The sequence below is a fragment of the Aspergillus tubingensis genome (assembly GCF_013340325.1).
Source record: "Aspergillus tubingensis WU-2223L DNA, scaffold_8, whole genome shotgun sequence".
Lineage (NCBI taxonomy): Eukaryota > Fungi > Ascomycota > Eurotiomycetes > Eurotiales > Aspergillaceae > Aspergillus > Aspergillus tubingensis.
This window is the reverse complement of record NW_023336282.1, coordinates 5,186,749-5,205,814: the sequence shown is the minus strand read 5'-3', so window position 1 is coordinate 5,205,814 and position 19,066 is coordinate 5,186,749. Positions and strand designations below refer to the sequence as shown.

Here is a 19,066-nt window from a genome sequence, read left to right as displayed (position 1 = left end):
CGCCTGGGCAAGCCTTCTCAGGGGTGCACTGATTCGTAAGTTGAAACTACCATATTATTGAGAACCGCAATGTCTATGGTCTGGACAACTTACAGATATATGAAATCCCCATAGTGTGCGACCTCGCGGATGCGTAAACCGAGCCGACTTCTGAACGCATTGATATATCTACTGCCAATCACACCTGCTCAACAGAAAATTGGCACACGGTTCAACGTGGAGACCTGCTTGGTTCGATTTCCATAGCCCATTCCTTGTTCTCCTCAGCTCTGTATCAGATCCATCCCACCGTGTATGACTGCATTGACAGAAATAAGCAGCTAGGCTTGAGCCTACCATTGGCATGCGAGTATATCTATCCATCTACTGCATCTAACAATTGCCTTACACTTGTTGCTACCTTTGGAATTCTGTGGGTGAAACTTGTACATAAAATGGCATTATTTATATCGATTGCTCAAATTGCGGGATACGTCGTTTTTCTACCAATTGTAGTTCGATCAATGGATATTTGCGGATGTTTGACGACTGTCTTACAATAGCTTCAATCAATATTGATAGATGTGATGCTAGACCTACTGTCAATTCAGGTGGCCTGTGTGGAGCACTTTCTTCTTCTCTAGCGTTTGGGTGACTGCTGTTCGGCCAATGCCTACTGCGAAAGTACCGAGGATTACTGCAGCCTTGGGTCCCGTAATTCCTCATATAGCACCTACCAAACGGTAGCCGCGAGTTTTCCCAACATCTTCAGCTACATGTGCTCTGTTAATGTAAGCTGTGCCGGCAGACAATTCGGCGATTGTTGCCCTTAGAGCGACTATCGTGGCAGCAGAGATACTTACTGTGCAACGGCGAATCATTTGTCGGATTACCGCATTTGTTCGTCTCAAGTGAAGGTCACGTGTTCAATAGATGGTCTAGTATTCCTTCTACACTGCTATCAAGTTGGGTTGTCAGCCCGGGGGTTTCCCCAAAAAGACAAGCTGTTTTGTGCTGGGTTGTATACGGCGATTCATTACATTTCACTTGGTGGACCGTAAAGTCGATACAGAATGCGTAACATACTGTACTACACGTATCATATCTGCTCGCCGCGTATTATCCCATTACTCCAGATTATTCCCAACTAGAGCAGAACAAATCCTTTCAATTTCATTTTTCCCACCTTCAAAATCCCACGCACTTGAGCACCATGGCGTGCTACCCAAGAATCCCATACCCCCTTAATTCGAATGTCAACTCACAATTAATAGGATGGACTCGTGTGGGCAACCTTACCGCCGTTACTGCGATCCTCGATTCCCCAGAAGCAGTGGACCTGCCGAAGTCTGGTGAAACAGCGCTCCATGAAGCCATTAAGAGCAACCGGCTAGACTTTCTTCGTTATCTGATTACGCGCGGGTTCGATGTCAATCAGAAGGGCATTGAGCCGTATGGTGAAGTTTGTCTGACTCCCTTACATCTTGTCGCCGCAAGCAACTCTGCCGAGATGGTGGATGTTCTCCTCAACGCGGGAGCAGATGCGACCCTGGATGATGTTTCAGCGGACGGAATGCGTGGCGTTCTTGGGGATATGGATAGCGAGCCGCACACCCCATTTATGGCCGCAGCCTTCTGGGGCTCTCGTGCTGTCGTTCAACGGCTGATTGAACGCCTACCTTCAGATGCCATTGGCAGCCGCGAATGGCCTCTTGCCGTCGCTGCAGCAGCACTTTATCGTCATCCGAAAACACTGGACGTTCTGCTCCATAACTACCCCGCCCCCGGAGTACCACAAGATATCCTGGACCGCGCTTTGGCTGATGCTGCTGCAAATGAAGAGTATGACCCTTACCATGGGATAATACCGGCCCTACCAGAAGAATCCTGGTCCAGGGGGATCGAGACGTTCCGGCTTTTACTTGCCCGCGGAGCCCGCCCGAACGCACAGCCCCCTGTGTCCATCTATGCATCGCCTTGGACTGTGCACAAAGCGATTATCCACACCACCATTGACACTTCAATGGGCTTGGATATGGTTAAGATGCTTGTTGACCACGACGTGGACCTCCCTGACGGCTCTGCCGGGGGAGGAGGGGGTATTAGCCTATTTGCTCGGGCGGTGCGCAATGGTGACCCTCATCTGATCCGTTATTTCTATGAGCGTGAAGGCGCCATAATAGACATGAACGAAGAGCTCCCTGAGACAAATGACTCCCCAGGGGGTTCCCTGCTTCATGCCGCAGCGGGGGGCGGTCGTTTAGCAACTGTGCAGTTCCTGCTGGATCACGGAGCAGACCCCAGTATGATGAACACCAAAGGCTGGCTACCAGTCCACCAAGCCTGTCATGGTCGCCATCTAGATATCATCAAACTCCTCTGGCCGCTCACCTGCCCGGCTGACGTCGCGGATCTTGCTAATTATCGAACGAAGGACGGCCATATCGCTTTTCACCTCGCCAATTGTTGGCTCATTGATGACGAGGATCAAGAAGTCAAGGCACATAGCACGCGCCTCCTTCACTTCTTCGTGGAAAAGGGCACTGACCTGAGCAGTCTTGATCGCTATGGAAAAAACATGCTTCACTACACACTCCCACAAAATGAAAACATGTTCCCATGGTTTCGCACCCTGATGCAGGCGGGCGCGCAGTTGCGGCCCAATGCCGAAGGCCAGACAGAACTTCATCTTATTCTTGACAACCCAGACAGGAACCTGGTTGGCCCTCGGTTTCTTTTGGCTCAGGGTGCTGACAAGGACATCAATGCACAGGATAACAAGGGCCGCACTCCACTGTATTACTACATACAGACACATTATTATAAACCGGGAAACCAGCCAGCCACCTTCCAGATCCGCGCGGTTGTTTTGGATCTCTTGATGGAGACAGGTGCTGATCCAGATATCCGTGCCGATTCTGGCAAGTCTTCGAGGGATCTCCTAATTGATAAGGGCTTTCCGTATGATCTTAATAAATGAGAAGTTCTGATATAATATTGTATTGAGCACTCTTTCTTGATTTATGCACTTTGGTCAACACCTAAAAATCCTCTTTAATTCAATTCCGTACAACACACCTCACTCCTCGACCTTCATCCCCAGCGCAAAAAGGAACAGCACAGTAACCATGACGCTAAAACACCTACTTTTATGAACATAACATTCTATCTCGAATGAGTCGGACATGCAGGCTTGCGGATGCACGCAGGTCCTCGAATCACTGGCTGGTAGATCCGCAGAATGTTGGCCAAAACGTAATGGTTCCCATTCCCCGGAGATCTCCCCCGTAGGGTCACCGACAGCCCCAATCAATGTCGCATGAGGCCAAGATTATGAGTATGTAGGATCTTTCCATGATCTTTCGGTCAGTGTTTCTACGCTATTTGCTATATCAGCCCCCCTCTATGGTATACCCATGACGTAAAATCTGAAACTTGTGGCATGGAATAGTTACGTCTGGCTCACTAATCTTACCGCCCGAAGGCCTAAACAAATTCGTCGTGATATGCTTACTACGGAGTATTACCATTTACATAGATAGCGTCTTAACCGATTAGATATTCAACTCCGCACTGGAGACTTTTATCAAATTTCTAAGCGAATGGAAGAGCTTGGTTCAAGCTCTGGGCAGGTATTCCTTCTTCAAAGGAGCCAACCCAACACGGATATCATATGTCTCCGGGTCAAAAGATCCAAAGTCGAAAACAGCATAGAAGTTGCTCAACCAATGCTGGCCAATGATAGTATTGTAGCTGTCCCACGGGTTGAAAGGAGGGAAGCAATGATCGTCGTCCTGATAACCAGGCACAGCTAGCTGATCACCGGTCAAGTTGAAGGTAACGCCCTCGCCGTAGAAGCCCATGGTAAAAGAGATCGACCATGTATCGTTGAAATCAGAGCACAGAGGTCGGTATCCGGCTGAGATATCGGCGTAAGAAAACGGGGTGAGGGCATACATCGCCTCAATTTGGTCGTTGGGGGTGCTTATCGCGGAAGCGCCTACGCCAAGCAAATAGGTTAGTCCGAGTATTTCAAAAAGAATAATAGTGTCGTAGGGGAGATCATACCGGTGTCGAAAATCACCTGGCCGTACCAGTTCAGGACTTCGCTTGACATGTTCTGGCCATTGGAGATGTTGTGTCCCTGAATGCCAAGGAGGTTCGTTTTGTAGATTTCGAACGGGGAGAGCATAGTCATCCATTGCAGATCACCATCCGCATAAATATCCTCATGGCTACCACCGAAAGTAAACACGCCGTTATTCTCCGGATCAGGATTTGACGTGGTCGAAACCCCGGAACCTGCGTATAGGGCAAATCGAGGTTCATCCAGAAGTCCATCCTGCATCATTTGTTCGAAGGCGGATGTGGTATTTTTGAAAGCGATGGTGGAGGATGCCAAGCCGATGAACCCATCAGCTGCCAATGCCGCCCAGGTACTGTCGGTGATGACCGCAAAGCTTTGGCGATAGGAGACATTGGTGTCTGGGACAGTGAGGATATCTGTGGCAGTAAAGCCGCTGACGGTGCCTCCGCTATAATCAATGCTGTCTTCGATACCCAAATCGACGCCTGTAGAAGTGAGATTATAGCTGTGTCGAGAGTAGCTGGTAGATGTCAGTAATATAGTAGTGAAAAAGGGGGAGTGATGAACTAACCCGCTCACATTCACACAATCATCTGTACAATTGCTATCGAGCACCCAGAGCGTTGATGATCCAGTGTCGTACATTAAATCAAACGGGCCTCCCGGGGTTCCGAGGTCAACCTCGATGGTCCTCTATTTCCACGAGTTAGCAAACAAATTTGAGGTAGCTAGACTTCACATACATAACCATTTCGGACCTTAATATCGAGGTCCAATACATTGCAAAGAGCAGCCGTGGCCAATGCCGGAATGAGTAGCAGGGTCTTAGACGCCATACTGAATAATCAATTCGCGCAAGTTGAAGAGGGAAAATAATGGCGTGAATGACTCTATTTAAGTACACCAACCAACGCCTCCCTGAAGATCGAAATGCCAAGCCTTCAAGAATAATCCGAGACAAGTGACATGCGGTGGAAACTAGCGGGCCGGAACAACCGATGCTGTTGGACGAATGAGATACCCAGTGAGACACCCAGTTTCATCCTAGCCTTATTTTGTGCAAGCCCTCAAGACATCCACTAACCTTCTAAGTACGGAATCCGACCTAAGGCATGACATGCTAAAAATAGTCCCAGCTAAGAGTCGGACATGTCTCACTGCTCAAGAAAATTCGGTCTGATATTGGGACAATTCTGTATAAGAACGGCCAGTTTTGGAGGTACCGCTGTAAGCCAGTCCTATTGTGCTCTAGTTCCTGATGTCTTGTCGGAGTATCCGCCTCTACGGATCAGGATCGAGATAACTTATTGAACCCCACAATCCGATAAGATTGAAAGCAACAAAAGCCTGGTTGGTACAGAACTGGTTTGTACAAACTGTCATCATTCTATCGTTTCTGATTGCATTAACCCGGCCTCCTGAGCGAAAAGTCACGTGACGGGAATGAAGCTATAAGCCCCACAATTTGGCAAGGCTTGTTCATCCTCCTGAAATTTAACGTGTTATTAAGATGTAGATAAGAAGTAATAAAGAGTCGGGACTGGAAAGAAGACAACGAACGTAATATATATAGCGCGAACAGGGACAGATTGGATAACGACCAAAGTGTAGCAGGAATGCCACAACTCTCACACATTATTGTACCCTTGGTAGGGCTTTGGGGTCTGCTCTTCTGAGAAACTCGTCATGTCATAGTCATTGGGTTGACGTAGTAGCTGGCCGATCTCGTGCGGATGGATAACGTTGAATATGACCATGGTGATGAACATCAACAGTGCATCGAAAATATAAAGAAAGGCTTCATGGTGCAATAGAAACCCGTTATTTCCTTGAATGTACTCAATGAGTCGAAACATGGAACGGACCATGATAAAGAAGCTCGTCGCGTAGAGTACCTTCATGTGTTTCTTCCAGGGGATATGTGGAGAACAAGATCGCGGGAACGGATACTTCTTGACCTTTAGGTAGAAGTGGGTCGCGGTGATCATAAAAAATGCAAAGAAGAATATTTGAATCACAAGGCCTACGACGATGATGTGCTCGCCAGTCTTCATGGCGGACAGATTGCCACTGGACTGGATTCCGCCGCCTGGATTGAGTCAGAGAGAAGTTAGGCACAGAAGGATATGGTCAGATAATACGTACCTGCTCCCTGCAATAAGAACGAAAGCACATCGCCCGTTACAAATATCTTCGTCAACCACTTCTTTTTCAGCAGTGCGTGGGATTCAGCCTGCAACACTAGGATAATCCGACCGAGTAGCATGTATATAGAGGCTGCAAGGAGAGCAGGGGCGAGTAAGAGAAAGAGCGTCTGCACAATGTAAGGTCCGAGCGTCCAGTTTGGGCTTTGCTTGCTGGACATGGCACGTCCGATATATCCGATGATCTCAACTAGTAAAGTCAGCATGTTTCTAGGCTATGACCAGTGGGGAGTATCATTACATATACCGCCTATGACAAATGGAATGAAGAACCATGTGCGAGACTTGACCATTTGGAAGACATGATACCCTGTTGTGCCAATGAAGAGAAGGATGAAAAGAACGGCGCCACCCATGCTGGGGTCATAGCGGTAAAAAGCGAATTCATAACTTTCAGGATCCCTGGAGCCCAGCATTTTTGTGGTCAGTGAAAAGTAATAACAAAGAAATACAGATATCTAAGATCGGGAAAGAGTGTGAGAAGAAAATTATAAACCGTAGTGAGAGAACGAGGGCCTGGAAAATCTTTCGAAGTCCGGACGGGGAAAGTTCTTATGGAGCTGGGTACTTATACTATCACTCCATAGTGTCATGGGGCTTCGCACAACAGACTAATAGAAAATGGACCCGCACAGGCGAGGCTGAGGAAATGCTATGCAATGAACTTTGTGTATAGTACGATAATATGGGGCTACAGCGTACACTTCATGGGTACTATGGCCTTAGCATTGTTCGCCCAGCAAACGGGGTGGTTTATTCGGGTCTAGAAGTCGGTCGGATCAAGAAGCTTGAAACAGACGCTATTGTCTACAAAGTAGCTGCTATTGGATGTAAGCATCCTATCCTGAATATTTGGTGACCATTTCGCCGATGATCCAAGATCTATAGTGGGGGTCTACTCGTATATTCGTTTAAGCCGGAGGACCCTTGTTTCTATTTTGGTTCGTTCTCGTTTTCGTTTCCGCCCAACTTAAAAATTTAACTATCTACCACGACCAGAATCCGTGAAAAGTGCATAAAGCGAGGAAGAATTTCTTCGTGTCCGAGATAATCTGAAATTTTCATTTGTTGCCGAACAACATATGCTCCTTGATTTTATTTATGACAACTGCTGTTTTCGAATTTATTGCTACCATACAAGTATTCCACTGTGTGATAACCGAAGGCACGAACGACACATTCTACTGCTCGCTCTGATAAATGAATTCTTTGATCAAATGGAATTGAGGTGTTCACTACGGTCACGACAATGTACGGATGGCGGTTTCCCTGATTATTCTTTATATCCATTGCTTGTCCTGTCGACAAACAGTCCCCCTTCGCTAACGCGGTCCGCTACTAACCACTAACCCTTTTGACATGAACGTCTCCTACCAACCCGCGCATTTCCCTAGCGGCATGATAACTCTTTCAACTATCGAAATAAAAGTCAAGTCGCTTATTCCCCTCATCCGTGGTTGTCTCCAAGTAAGCCGCCTTCTCCTGGGCCGTCATCTTGTCCCATTGAGCCTTCTTCCACCGGTTCCGAGAGACATAATAAAACTTGGCCAACGCGTACATGACGATGGTGGCAACATTGATGGCAATCAGCTGTCTATTTCCACGGCGATACAAAGGCTTATCATCCGATCGATAAATGTTGGAAGAGGCAATTCCAGACAGTTGAATCATGATGTTAAAGACTGCAGCACCGACTGCTCTGGTTCTGACACTGTTACTTAGCCGTGAACACCAACTCACCTGGGCAGCTTGCGGATTTGGCCAGCCCAGCAAGATAAATGAGACAGCATAGAGCCCCCAATTGGAAAGGCTTCCAGCAGATGTATAGAGGACAATGAGGAGTGGAAGTGACCACAGCTGTGTCAGGAGACAGACAATTGAGATTTGGCCCCAGAACTCAGATAAGAGCGCGACGAGCACAAGGTTAATAGCGGCAAAGACAGTCACCGGAATGGACAGAAGGGTCGTCTGGAACGTGGAAAAGCCGATCGCCTTTAGCGACAAGGTCAGATAGGACTTCGGAGGTGAAGTCGGGATTTCGAACATGATCCCGATGATATATATCGGCCAGAGATCGTAGTCTTTCAGACTCTTCCACAACATCCCCAGGGACAATGCTTGGCGATTGTGCATGTCACCCTTCGATGGATCATCACGCAGCACTCTGTTAACGATGATAGTCTCTTCTCTTTCCGAGAAGATACCTTTCGGATTCCACCACGTTCTGGTCTGAGTGGGTCCAGGGACCAGAAACAAGAAGCTTAAACAGCCGATCACGAAACTGATCAGCGCTTCGATTAGGAAAAGCCATCTCCATCCTTCCCGCCCGTCAACTCCGCGCATATGCAAGACACCGTACGCAATGAAAGATGCGATCACTCCAGATATCGAATCAGTGAACCAGAACAGTGCCAGGCGGAACGGCATCTCCGCCTTTGTATAGAAATAGGATAAGTACAAGATGGAATCGGGGATAAAGCCGCCCATGAACAGCCCTATGAAGAATCGACACGCGAAAAATCCCGCTCGGTTGTGCATGAAGAATTGTCCCCCGGACGCGAAACTCCACAAGATGATTTGAACGGGAATCCACCGATCAGGACCGATTGCCTTTCCAAGCATCTGCGAAGGGATCTCTGCAATCAGGAATCCCACGCGGTACATGTTCTGTGCGTTGTTGTAGTCGTCCGTAGTCAGGTTCAGATCTCCGAGAAGATTGTCGGAGTTAGCGTTGCTCAGATTGCCTCGATCGAGGTTCAACCCGAAGAACATAACCAGGATCCAGAGAAGAATTGACCAGTCTGTTTTACGTCGGACTTTGTTCTCCTCCCGATAGGTCCATCGTGCGCTGGGATCGAAGCGATGAAGATTCTCATACTTTGGATGGGGCTGGTAGAAAGGTGCGAGGGAAGGGTCGTCGAATACACTTCTAGTGGTGGCGATGGCGTCGGGGTCGTGTTTCTTGGTCCGACGGAAGAGAGAAGTAAGGACTGCATCGGAGCCAGGGGAATCATCCGGCTCGGCAAGGGCCACATAGGTTCCATCTTTCAAGTCTTGGCTTCTGTCGACTTGGTGATCGCGATCCAGAGAAGACGCAGCTTTGGAGGAATTTCGCTCCATAGTCAGAGCGATCGGTATACCAGACAAGAACAAGACGGTATAACAGCTAATCCAGGCCCGACCGAGATTGTATGGCTTGCTAGAGATGAATGCACGTTGGTTATCTTGAAGTTATATACATGCGATGGGTACATAGGGCAGTAGCCCCTCGAGGCTAAATTACGGAGATGCGTGATCGACGATGGCGATGAGGTGATGGGCATTTGCATTATCAAAGTACGACCAAACATATTATACTGGCAGTTCTAAGCAGGAATGTACTAATGAGATAGTAGTGAAATTATATTAAATGAACAACGATAGGAGCTAGCTGCTTCCCAACTTGCTTAAGTCTAAGTTGGCGCAAACCGACCATGTGTTGCTGCTGCTGACCATCGTCGTCATGTAAGCGCGGATGACACAAGCTAGGGCTACTCCAATCACAGCCCACCCAAGACCCTGAACGCTGTCGGTGCCCCTCCTTGCTTCATTTACCGACAGTCGAGACCCCGTTCAAATTTATTTATCAGGATTGGTGGGAAATTGCTAGTGCTGTAGACAGTACTTCGACTGAGCCAGCTTTGGAATTGGCGTAGTTTGGTATCTCCTTCATCCACTTGCCAGCGGTGTGTTATCCTACGCAATACTTGGATGGGGTGATAAGAACATGTGAGAGGATGCTATAAGTGTTCGTAAAAGTGGAACTATGATCTGGAGACCAGTCGTTCATTATCACAATACGTCATGGAGTTTTATACTAGTAACGGGAGACAATAATCGCTCTTTTTGCCTTAAAATAAAGCCCAGAATGAGCTTGTATCGAGCCAAGTCTATCTATACATTCTCTCCTGCTATACCGGACATCCGTTATACGAACAGTTGTGCCGATGATCTAACTAAAAGCTTCCCCAGTAATGAAGATTGTAGTCGATTCCACCAGGACGCCAAAGGGGTGCAGGAGTATAGACCGGGATGGGTGACGCCGCTATTGACTAGTTAGCTTTCTGTTCAGCGGCACGAACACAACCATTTGACTTACTTCCATATCCAGTGCTCGGTAAGGCCCAGGTTGGGGTTGACGGAGCTTGCCAATTGGTCGGAGAAGCCGTGATAGTATAGGTGCTGGTGTACGTATACGGCGACTCTCCAGACTGCAGAGTTTCAATTCCATCATTTTCTCCATAGCTGTCATCTCCAGTGCCAAAGATGTTGCTGATCTTATTCACGACTGTCGTACCAGTCTCAGTCCATACAGAGAATTCCTCCACGGTGACGTTTGTTGCAAAGGTCAAGTCACTGGCAAACAGATACAATGGCGGGCGGAGTGCTCCATCGGCAACCGATCCTATGTTTGCGCGTGAGTAAGGGCAATGACGTGATTGAATAAAAGGGCCCAGATACCTGAAAAGTTCTTGAATACAAGGTTGCTCAATGTCACGGAGCCGGTATCAGGTTCCCAAGTATTTTGCCAGTATTGGTTGATGTCCAATCCGTACAGGCTGTTCAGGGATCGGAAGTTTTCAAAAGTGACATCCCTAACGTAACCAGATCCTCCAGGATACGTCTTGATGAAGGCGATGTTGTTGCCCTGGATAATGCTGATATTGCGAGCTTCCTGTTTCATATCAGTATCTGCCAAGACCTATCACGGATGTACAACTGCTAAAACCCACAATGTTGGATATTTCCGCGGATACGTTGAGACTGCCAATTGAAACACCAGAGCCTGCTTGGTTGCAAACCAGGTTCTCGACCAAAGCATGATGGGAAGGACTTTTCACCGAGACACATTCGTCACGGTTTGTGACCTGTTATTGGTCTCATTGTTAGCCCCTGTTACATCGTGGATCTATGGACTTTCTACTTGCCTCGTTATCGTGGATGTAATAGTTGGTGCCGATGGCGTCAATTCCATCATAGCTTCCTAGATTAGCACCGCGGATAGTAAGGTGGTATGCCTCCAAGTTCACAGCAAAATCAAACACGATGTGGAACTTGGGACTATCCACAAGAATCAAATCATGCACGGAGGCATTGGTAGGCGAAATAAGCCGGACAAGTCGAGGGCGGTCGGTACTTCGAACGCTCATCAGCTGTGTTTAGGAACAGGATTTCTTATAACTCACTTGTCCAAGTTTCGATAGATATATCCCTGGCCTTGAAATGCACCAAGCCCGTTGGAAGAATAGAATTCGAAATCGACAGCTGCACAAATTGAAAGCGAATAAGCCTGAGTAATGTCTTATCAAGTAACGGAGGATAAATCATACCGTTCACGATGACAAGCACATCTAGTAAGAATTTTCCGTCACCCTCGCCGTTGATGGTAGAGTTTATTATTTGCTCTCCCGCAAACCCTTGGAGTATCAACTCACGGTCGACTGTCCAGTTTCCACCATATGCCGCGGTGATCAGACCGTCAAGCTGGAATGCCCAATTGGTTCCATTACTCAAAACAACACTTCGCTTGATCAAATAGTCGCCTTCGGGGACAACAAGACGACTTTTGGGGTTATTCACTACACATTCGGTGAAAGTGGCTTCGATGGATGCTGCAACATCCGTCTGATTATCGGCAACACCACCATAATTTAGGATGTTGCACTCAATGGTCTTGTCTTCAAGATTGGTCGTTGGACCGACCGGGCCAATCAGCTGACCGACCGTGAGGCCAGCAAGCAGGGAGACGGGAATCAATGAGGTTAAACGCATTGAGAGCTTTGTAATGCGGTGGGGATTTTCTGTCTTGCGTGGGAAGAAATATATATTTTAGATGGGAGGAGCATTCCTCGAACAAGGGTATGAAATTCGAATTCATTATTTATATATTCCTGATTAATGCTTCAACTAATATCATGCATGGTTCCAGGTAGTACTACATGATAGCTCCTTTCTGTGATGACACAAGCTACCATAGCATAGAGTATACCAGAAGTGGACCCTGTCAGGCACATGCCTCCAACTTCAGCTTTTCTTCAGTGATTCCTAATTTAAGGGCGCATTGCAACATGAAAGCAATATATTGACTGTGTAAAGTATATGGCGTGATTAATTTATATTGATATGTCGACTTACGAGATCATGATAGAAGAAGTGTGGTTTTGATAAGGGTGTTATGGTGTTTGTGTGCCCGGGAAGCACATCATCTGCTGACGGAATTGCGTTGATGCAGCGGGTTAAACCGAACCTCCAATTACCCGAAGTCCAAGCATTGGAGCTCTTCCTATAGGTGGAATTTGCAGTAGTTACCTTAAGTGCTAGCTCCTAGAGCTTGTGAGGTATTTCCTTATCCGCCCATGCGAGGGTAAGTGATCCTAAGCGGGGTTCAACAGGGGTCTTGGACAGCTTCCCACAGCACTCCGTCTTCCTTTGGAACTTTGCATTTCTTACCTTCTTTATCCACGAGTTACAGGGACTTTGGCGCAGTCTTATTCTACTTTGCTTCTTCCACAACAATGGCGAGTAAGAAGAACGTTCTGTTGTTGATCGCAGATGATCTGGGGAAACAACTCAGCTGCTACGGGGACAACACATCCCAAACGCCAAACCTCGATCGGCTCGCAGAGCAGGGAACCAGGTTCGACTATGCATTCGCAAGTACGGCATCCTGCAGCGGTAGTCGCTCTGTCATCTACACCGGTCTTCACACCCACCAGAATGGACAATATGGGCTTGCGAGCCACCGTCATCATTTCGTGACATTTGACCACGTGAAGAGTTTACCTCATCTATTGAATGAAGCGGGTTACTGGACGGGGATTCTGGGCAAGGTTCATGTAGGGCCATCTGCTGTTTATCCCTGGCAACTGCGCAAGGAGAGCGACACTCGCGATGTTGCTGTTATTGCCGACCAGGCCAGATCGTTTCTCGAGGAAGCAAAATCCAGCGACAGACCGTTTGCATTGACTATCGGGTATCACGATCCTCATCGCGACCGAACTCGAGGTGGCTTTGGAAACACGGATGACTATGATCCTCGAATCACCAAGCTTCATCTCGAACCAGAAGATGTTCCGATTCCCTCATTCGTCAATGATACCCCCGGTACTCGCTCTGAACTGGTCGAGTACTACAAATCAATTCATCGTCTTGATCAAGGTGTCGGGTTTGTGCTGGATGCTCTGAAGGAGACTGGCCTAGAAGACTCGACCCTCGTCATCTTCATCAGCGATAATGGCCCGCCTTTCATCAACTCCAAAACAACACTCTATGATGCGGGTGTCCGACTTCCTTTAATTGTTAGACAACCAAACACCCCACCTGCCGTTAGCCCAAACATGATCTCCTATGTTGACATTCTTCCTACTATTCTTGACTTTGTCGGTCATCCCGAGGTCACCGATCCAGAGAAAAAGCGACTGGGCCGATCCCTTCTACCGATTCTTGGAACTTCCAACGGGTTGCCAGATTTCAACCAGACGTTTGGCTCGCACACATTCCATGAAGTAACGAATTACTGGCCCACACGTTTCATTCGCGATCGTCGGTACAAATACCACCGCAATCTGGCCTGGCGTTTGGATTTCCCTTTCGCAGCTGACCTGTATGGATCCCTCTCTTGGGAGGATATCCGTAATTCAAGCGACACAGACATCATGGTCGGCGGACGGAAGCTAAGAGACTACTTCTTCCGCCCCCCAGAGGAACTTTACGACTTGGAGGCGGACCCTAGAGAGGTTCACAATCTTGCGAAGGATCCAGCGTACACAGCCGTTCTTGACGACCTCAGGTCGCGATTGGAAACGTGGCAACGCCAGACGGAGGACCCATGGCTGTACAAGGATGGTGTCTCTGTCTGGTTTGTTCGTTACCATTTACCAGCTGGTTTGAGAATTCCCGACCGCTTGGACTTTGATCCAGAGAATCCGGGCAATAAGAGCGGACCGGTAGTCCCGCATAATATCGCATGGGGAAGCGAAGTTAGAGACTAGCTTTCGTTCAGTATCTTCTGATTGAGACACACCCTACTACTAGCGACGCTTTTGAAGTAAATACAAATTATTTCTCCTCATTCTTCCCTAGGTGTCATTCATTTGTATAAACCTATTCCACTTGAGAAGGCGTGGTGCCCTAACCTAGACTCGTTTATCGACATTACATGAGTGCTATTTCATCTAAAGCAAGTTTGAAAATTGTGGTGGTTCATCTAAATATATTGAATTCAACCCCTGCGTCATTCTTTCATGTAGTACTTTAAGCTCGGCCTGCACAATGGCTGTCCGCACTCCGCATATGCATATGTATGTTATGCAGGATAGGACGACGTGGCACGTTCTGCTATCGGGCGCGAAACACTTCACACTCAAGCAGTACGAAAATGGCGTTATACGCCTACAGAGTGGCTGCTATCATGTCAAGAGGTGGTCATTGCCCTCATCTCACCTCTTCGAACCAGCACTATGCATACTAGAGAGTTGCTAATAGTTCAGCACACCATAACCACACATCTAATCATGAGTCCGGATACTGCAGAGACTGTGTGTTACGAGGAAAGGAAACAGGTATTTGAGCCAACAGAGACGGTCTATCTCGTTACACTACACTAATGATGCAGTCAGATCATCACACTACGCGATCGCCATGTCTTCAGCCACCGCATACAGCTACCCAAATACGAGAAAAGATCATCTAGAATCCCCTGAACAAGTAGCTTTTCACTGATTCAGTGCTGTAGTAATGCGTTACTCAAGTTCTTCGTGCTCTGCTCCAAAAAACCCGCCATTGGAAGTCGAGTACCAGCATATCATTTATCTGTCCCAAAGTGCCAGACAGATCTTCTCTATACAGGAAAGACTAGGGATATATATTCGATACAGCGTATAGATCGCCATGAATGGGGAATTAGTACCATCTAAAAGTAGCAAAATATAGGCAAGTAGTGATGAAGTAAAATGAGCAATTTTCATTTGAAATATCTAAATACTCAATGCAACAGCGAGACAGGAAAAACATTGGAGAAGAAACGGATAAGGAGCATCAACCTTGGATAGTTGAGTGACATTGCTTGAATTATACTATTGAATGGATATTCAATTCACTTTTTCCCACTACATTTCAATTCGATCTTCATTTTTCATGTATTAGGAGGTTGTCATTGCCGTGCGCGCCCGGGCCGGAAGCTCGGGTATACGGTCCCGCCCCTTCGCAAGCTACCCCCGAATGCGGATTTCTGTTGGGGGGGGGGGGATATCCGGGGCAAGAAACGATCGGCATCCCGGCGGACCCTGGCGGCCATTGCCGGGCGGATGCCGGGGCTTATGCCAAGATGATTATAGGATGTCCTTAAGTCTTTGATGGACTATGTACTACTTGTTAGATACATCATCCTCGCTCTTTGAGAAGTGTTAACGACCGTGTCATGTCAAATTCTGTGCTCGGAATAACCCTCCCCGAAACCAAACGCTTGTTTTATCTCCTAAGTAGGCTTTTTCCGGACTAGCCGATAAATACGGGGGACGACACCAAGAAAGGCCGATAAGTCAATCTATTCCAAGTTCTTAACTTTTGACAAGGAACAGAAAGTAGTCCCACAATATATATTGCTCCCTATACCCATTTACCTTTTCAGGTACAATCTGCAGTAGCTTGCCCGCGACTGCCGGGGATTGAAAGCTATCAGTTTCCACTACCCTAGCATAGCTTCTTCAACATGCAGCACACACTTGTCCAGATCCACTTCGTTTCACACCACAGCCCCGTTACTCAGTTCATCCAGTATAAGCACCGGGATTTGCAAACATCGGGGCCCAGTCCCAGATGGCGACTGTAAGGGTACGCGGTTGGGATAAGATCATCGCCGTTGCGGGGCCGTCCCGCGGGAAGCCATTATCTCCGAGTCTGCAATATAGTTTAAGCTTACGCGTATGAGAAAGATCGCCGGAGCTTCCTCCATCGAATATCTGGTTGCGACATTGAACGCATCATCCCCAACGACCCGACCACGGAAGGGACGCAATCTCTGTATGAACATAAATTGAGAGCGCCCTCGCCCATAAATCCCATCAACTACAATCCGCTCATCATACAGCAAAAAAAGTCACTCCCTTAACTCCAAACCTTGTCGCTCTTTGAAAAGTCCATTCATTTGACTTCAATTCTTCTACCATGTACTTTTTATCCCTCGCAGCAATGCCTTTCCTGGCGTCAGCAGCCACGGCCGCGCCTACCTGCAACCGCTCGCACCTAAACAGCACCGTTGGTCTCTACACCGTCCAAGAAGGCGACACCATGGCCAGCGTCTCCAACTCGGTGAACCGCGGAATCTGCGATATTGCCCGACTCAATCGCATGGCCGATGCCATGATCCCCTTTTTGACAGGAGAACAGCTGCTCATCCCCCCGGAGACATGCACCCCCGACAACTCCACGTGTCTGCTCTTTCCTAGCCACAACGACAACTACGCCGACTGCGTTTCCGGTGGTCCTCACACCTACTACACCGTGAAGGGTGACACTATCCGGACTATCGCCCTGAGACTGAACATCACTGTCGACGCCCTCTCCGCAACTGCTCAGGGTGGAGTCAGTGATCCTGATGCACTGGTGCAGGTGAACAATGAGCTGAAGGTCCCTCAATGCAGTCCTAGTGCGTGTGAGGTCGAGCCGTACCAACTTATTTACGGCACCTACAAAGATCTAGCGGACAAGTTTGGCTCCACTGTGGGCCAGATCATGGCGTTTAACCCGACTTATAATCACTCGGATGTAGCTAGGGGTGAGGGTGCCGTTATTACTTTGCCCAAGAACTGCAGGAACTTGGGTGATAATGTTACTGTTATTTCTTAGGGATTGGATGTGGTCGGTGATGTTGAAGGGAGGATGGGGGGTAGGATGTCTTTGTACATAATCCATGTACTATATTGTCTTTCTTGATAGAATATTCACTTAGACTATTAATTTAGTGCGTTGTGGGGGACACTTTCGCAACCACCATTGTGCTGCTACGTCTTTCCTTGTTCATAATCAAAAGTGAGGCAGAGATGTGGTATATTCGATCGGAAAGCCGCCAGCAACACAAAGCAAGCTTACTGCAGAAATATTTAACGTTACACCAAGGGAACTACCGTATGGGAGTGATGAAAGTGTGTGAGGGATGGGTGTTTCTCTTTCTATTCATCCATTGCCGGATTCTAATAGTGCCATTCAAGGCTAGAGCCCTAAATCTAATCTCAACCCTAGTAGCTGATCTTCGCAAGAATGACGCAGAGTAGCGACTTATCATAAGCGACTTGTCACTAGCAACGCCGCTCAATCAGAGCAATACACCATCCACCACCCATACCGAACTTCAACGAGAAGGCTATGTATTGATCCAACGACATGCCAGTATCGCGTTCAACGATCCGTAGGCATCGGGTATGTATCCTCCGGAGGAGTAGATGTATATCGGCATTCCAAGCAAACAACATGAATGCAGCGATTCCTTCCGCCAACGCTTTCACCTACTGCTGAGGGTGGACCACTGCATACATAGTGACGCACGATGTTGTCCTGTCCACATTTACAGCAGGTCCATCCCCTATCACACATGTCCTTCGTCACACAGTCCTCTCGAGTACAAAGTGCTCCAATGGTGGTAAAATGGCGCGTGCTGTGCTCAGAGCACGGTGCACATCGTCTGCTGCCTTGCATTGGGCGTGCTTTTGGGCAGTAGTTGGTGATGGATTGCCAGACGTGGCCACAATGGTGGAATCGGATGGATGAGTAACACATTGTGCTTGGCCTTTTGCGAATAGTATTAGCTGTAGACGGGATTTGCCGAAACTGGACCCGCGCTAGTACTATAGTTTCGATGGTGGCTGATTTGCCGTTGGTACTTTGAATAACCAGGCAGGATTAACATTTATATAGCGCTTGAGTAAAGAGACAAATCGTCTCTCTTGCATTATTGTCGGAATATCCCGAAACAAAATTTTGATCAGAGTAAGGCGGCTGCCGATCATGAGAGGACGTTTACAGCAACAGTTACAGTTATAATCTTATCCAAGAGTTCTGGTCGCTGCTAGCCCATGGTGTGGTCTTGAGCATTTCACCAAACTTAAGGAGCCAGAGGTGTGTAGAAGTAGGACTACAAATAAGTCTACAACAACCCTCTCTTGTTTGAACAAGTGGCTGTGCTTGCTATATTGTATAAGCCACCGAAAGTGAACACATTGACTTCCCTGGCCCCCATTCGACAACCTACATGCTTTCAAACCTACGCTCCTACATACCAATCACCCTTTGCACCAAAACTCGCGGTCAGCATATAGGACCCAAAATGACAGCCCCAAGTCCTATCTGGAAAGCCAGGACATCCTCTATGGCAGACACGACTTGTGGGCACGGCTCGACATTGGGTGCAAAGGCAAGCGTTTTCGGGTAGAAATTTGCCCTAAGAACTTCGTCAACTCAGAGTTATCTTTCACCAAGTACGCGCGATTTATCAACGATTTGTTTGGCCATGACTGGGAAACCACATACAATGAATTCTATGACTGGATAGTACCACCATTCCTTCCTATTCTTGCTGAAGTTGAAGCACCGCCATTGGATGGACAAGCTTTCACGCTTCGTGATTACCTCAATCCGGAAACATATTACTTTCAGCTTCACTTTGTCGATGAAATAATGGAACCCTGATGCGATTATAATGCTCGAAGGACGCTGCGCGAAACGGGTATTGACATAGGCGACTTCGCTCTTCATCCTAGCTGGG

The 19,066-nt window shown here is 47.7% G+C and overlaps 7 protein-coding genes across 7 annotated transcripts; 3 read left to right on the top strand and 4 right to left on the bottom strand.

Moving 5' to 3' along the window:
- Nucleotides 1-1,192: 1,192 nt before the first annotated feature.
- Nucleotides 1,193-2,959, top strand: AtWU_08018 (ankyrin; the record flags this gene model as incomplete). The annotated part of the gene is made up of 1 exon (XM_035503127.1): nucleotides 1,193-2,959. One exon carries the CDS (start codon nucleotides 1,193-1,195, stop codon nucleotides 2,957-2,959), a length of 1,767 nt encoding a protein of 588 aa, XP_035359020.1.
- Nucleotides 2,960-3,596: 637 nt separating this feature from the next.
- Nucleotides 3,597-4,902, bottom strand: AtWU_08017 (pepsin-like aspartic protease; the record flags this gene model as incomplete). The annotated part of the gene is made up of 4 exons (XM_035503126.1): nucleotides 3,597-3,979; nucleotides 4,048-4,586; nucleotides 4,638-4,759; nucleotides 4,810-4,902. The coding sequence occupies 4 exons, from the start codon at nucleotides 4,900-4,902 to the stop codon at nucleotides 3,597-3,599; spliced, it is 1,137 nt and encodes a 378-aa protein (XP_035359019.1).
- Nucleotides 4,903-5,694: 792 nt separating this feature from the next.
- On the bottom strand, nucleotides 5,695-6,686 carry AtWU_08016 (RTA1 domain-containing protein; the record flags this gene model as incomplete). The annotated part of the gene is made up of 3 exons (XM_035503125.1): nucleotides 5,695-6,155; nucleotides 6,212-6,460; nucleotides 6,512-6,686. The coding sequence occupies 3 exons, from the start codon at nucleotides 6,684-6,686 to the stop codon at nucleotides 5,695-5,697; spliced, it is 885 nt and encodes a 294-aa protein (XP_035359018.1).
- A 994-nt stretch (nucleotides 6,687-7,680) lies between these two features.
- On the bottom strand, nucleotides 7,681-9,390 carry AtWU_08015 (putative MFS transporter; the record flags this gene model as incomplete). Its single annotated transcript, XM_035503124.1, has 1 exon — nucleotides 7,681-9,390. One exon carries the CDS (start codon nucleotides 9,388-9,390, stop codon nucleotides 7,681-7,683), a length of 1,710 nt encoding a protein of 569 aa, XP_035359017.1.
- Nucleotides 9,391-10,265: 875 nt separating this feature from the next.
- Nucleotides 10,266-12,081, bottom strand: AtWU_08014 (putative rhamnogalacturonase; the record flags this gene model as incomplete). The annotated part of the gene is made up of 7 exons (XM_035503123.1): nucleotides 10,266-10,354; nucleotides 10,409-10,714; nucleotides 10,771-10,984; nucleotides 11,043-11,095; nucleotides 11,210-11,445; nucleotides 11,496-11,574; nucleotides 11,640-12,081. 7 exons carry the CDS (start codon nucleotides 12,079-12,081, stop codon nucleotides 10,266-10,268), a joined length of 1,419 nt encoding a protein of 472 aa, XP_035359016.1.
- Nucleotides 12,082-12,824: 743 nt separating this feature from the next.
- AtWU_08013 (sulfatase family protein) lies at nucleotides 12,825-14,300 on the top strand (the record flags this gene model as incomplete). Its single annotated transcript, XM_035503122.1, has 1 exon — nucleotides 12,825-14,300. One exon carries the CDS (start codon nucleotides 12,825-12,827, stop codon nucleotides 14,298-14,300), a length of 1,476 nt encoding a protein of 491 aa, XP_035359015.1.
- A 2,173-nt stretch (nucleotides 14,301-16,473) lies between these two features.
- On the top strand, nucleotides 16,474-17,154 carry AtWU_08012 (LysM peptidoglycan-binding domain-containing protein; the record flags this gene model as incomplete). Its single annotated transcript, XM_035503121.1, has 1 exon — nucleotides 16,474-17,154. The coding sequence occupies one exon, from the start codon at nucleotides 16,474-16,476 to the stop codon at nucleotides 17,152-17,154; it is 681 nt and encodes a 226-aa protein (XP_035359014.1).
- Between the last annotated feature and the right edge of the window lie 1,912 nt (nucleotides 17,155-19,066).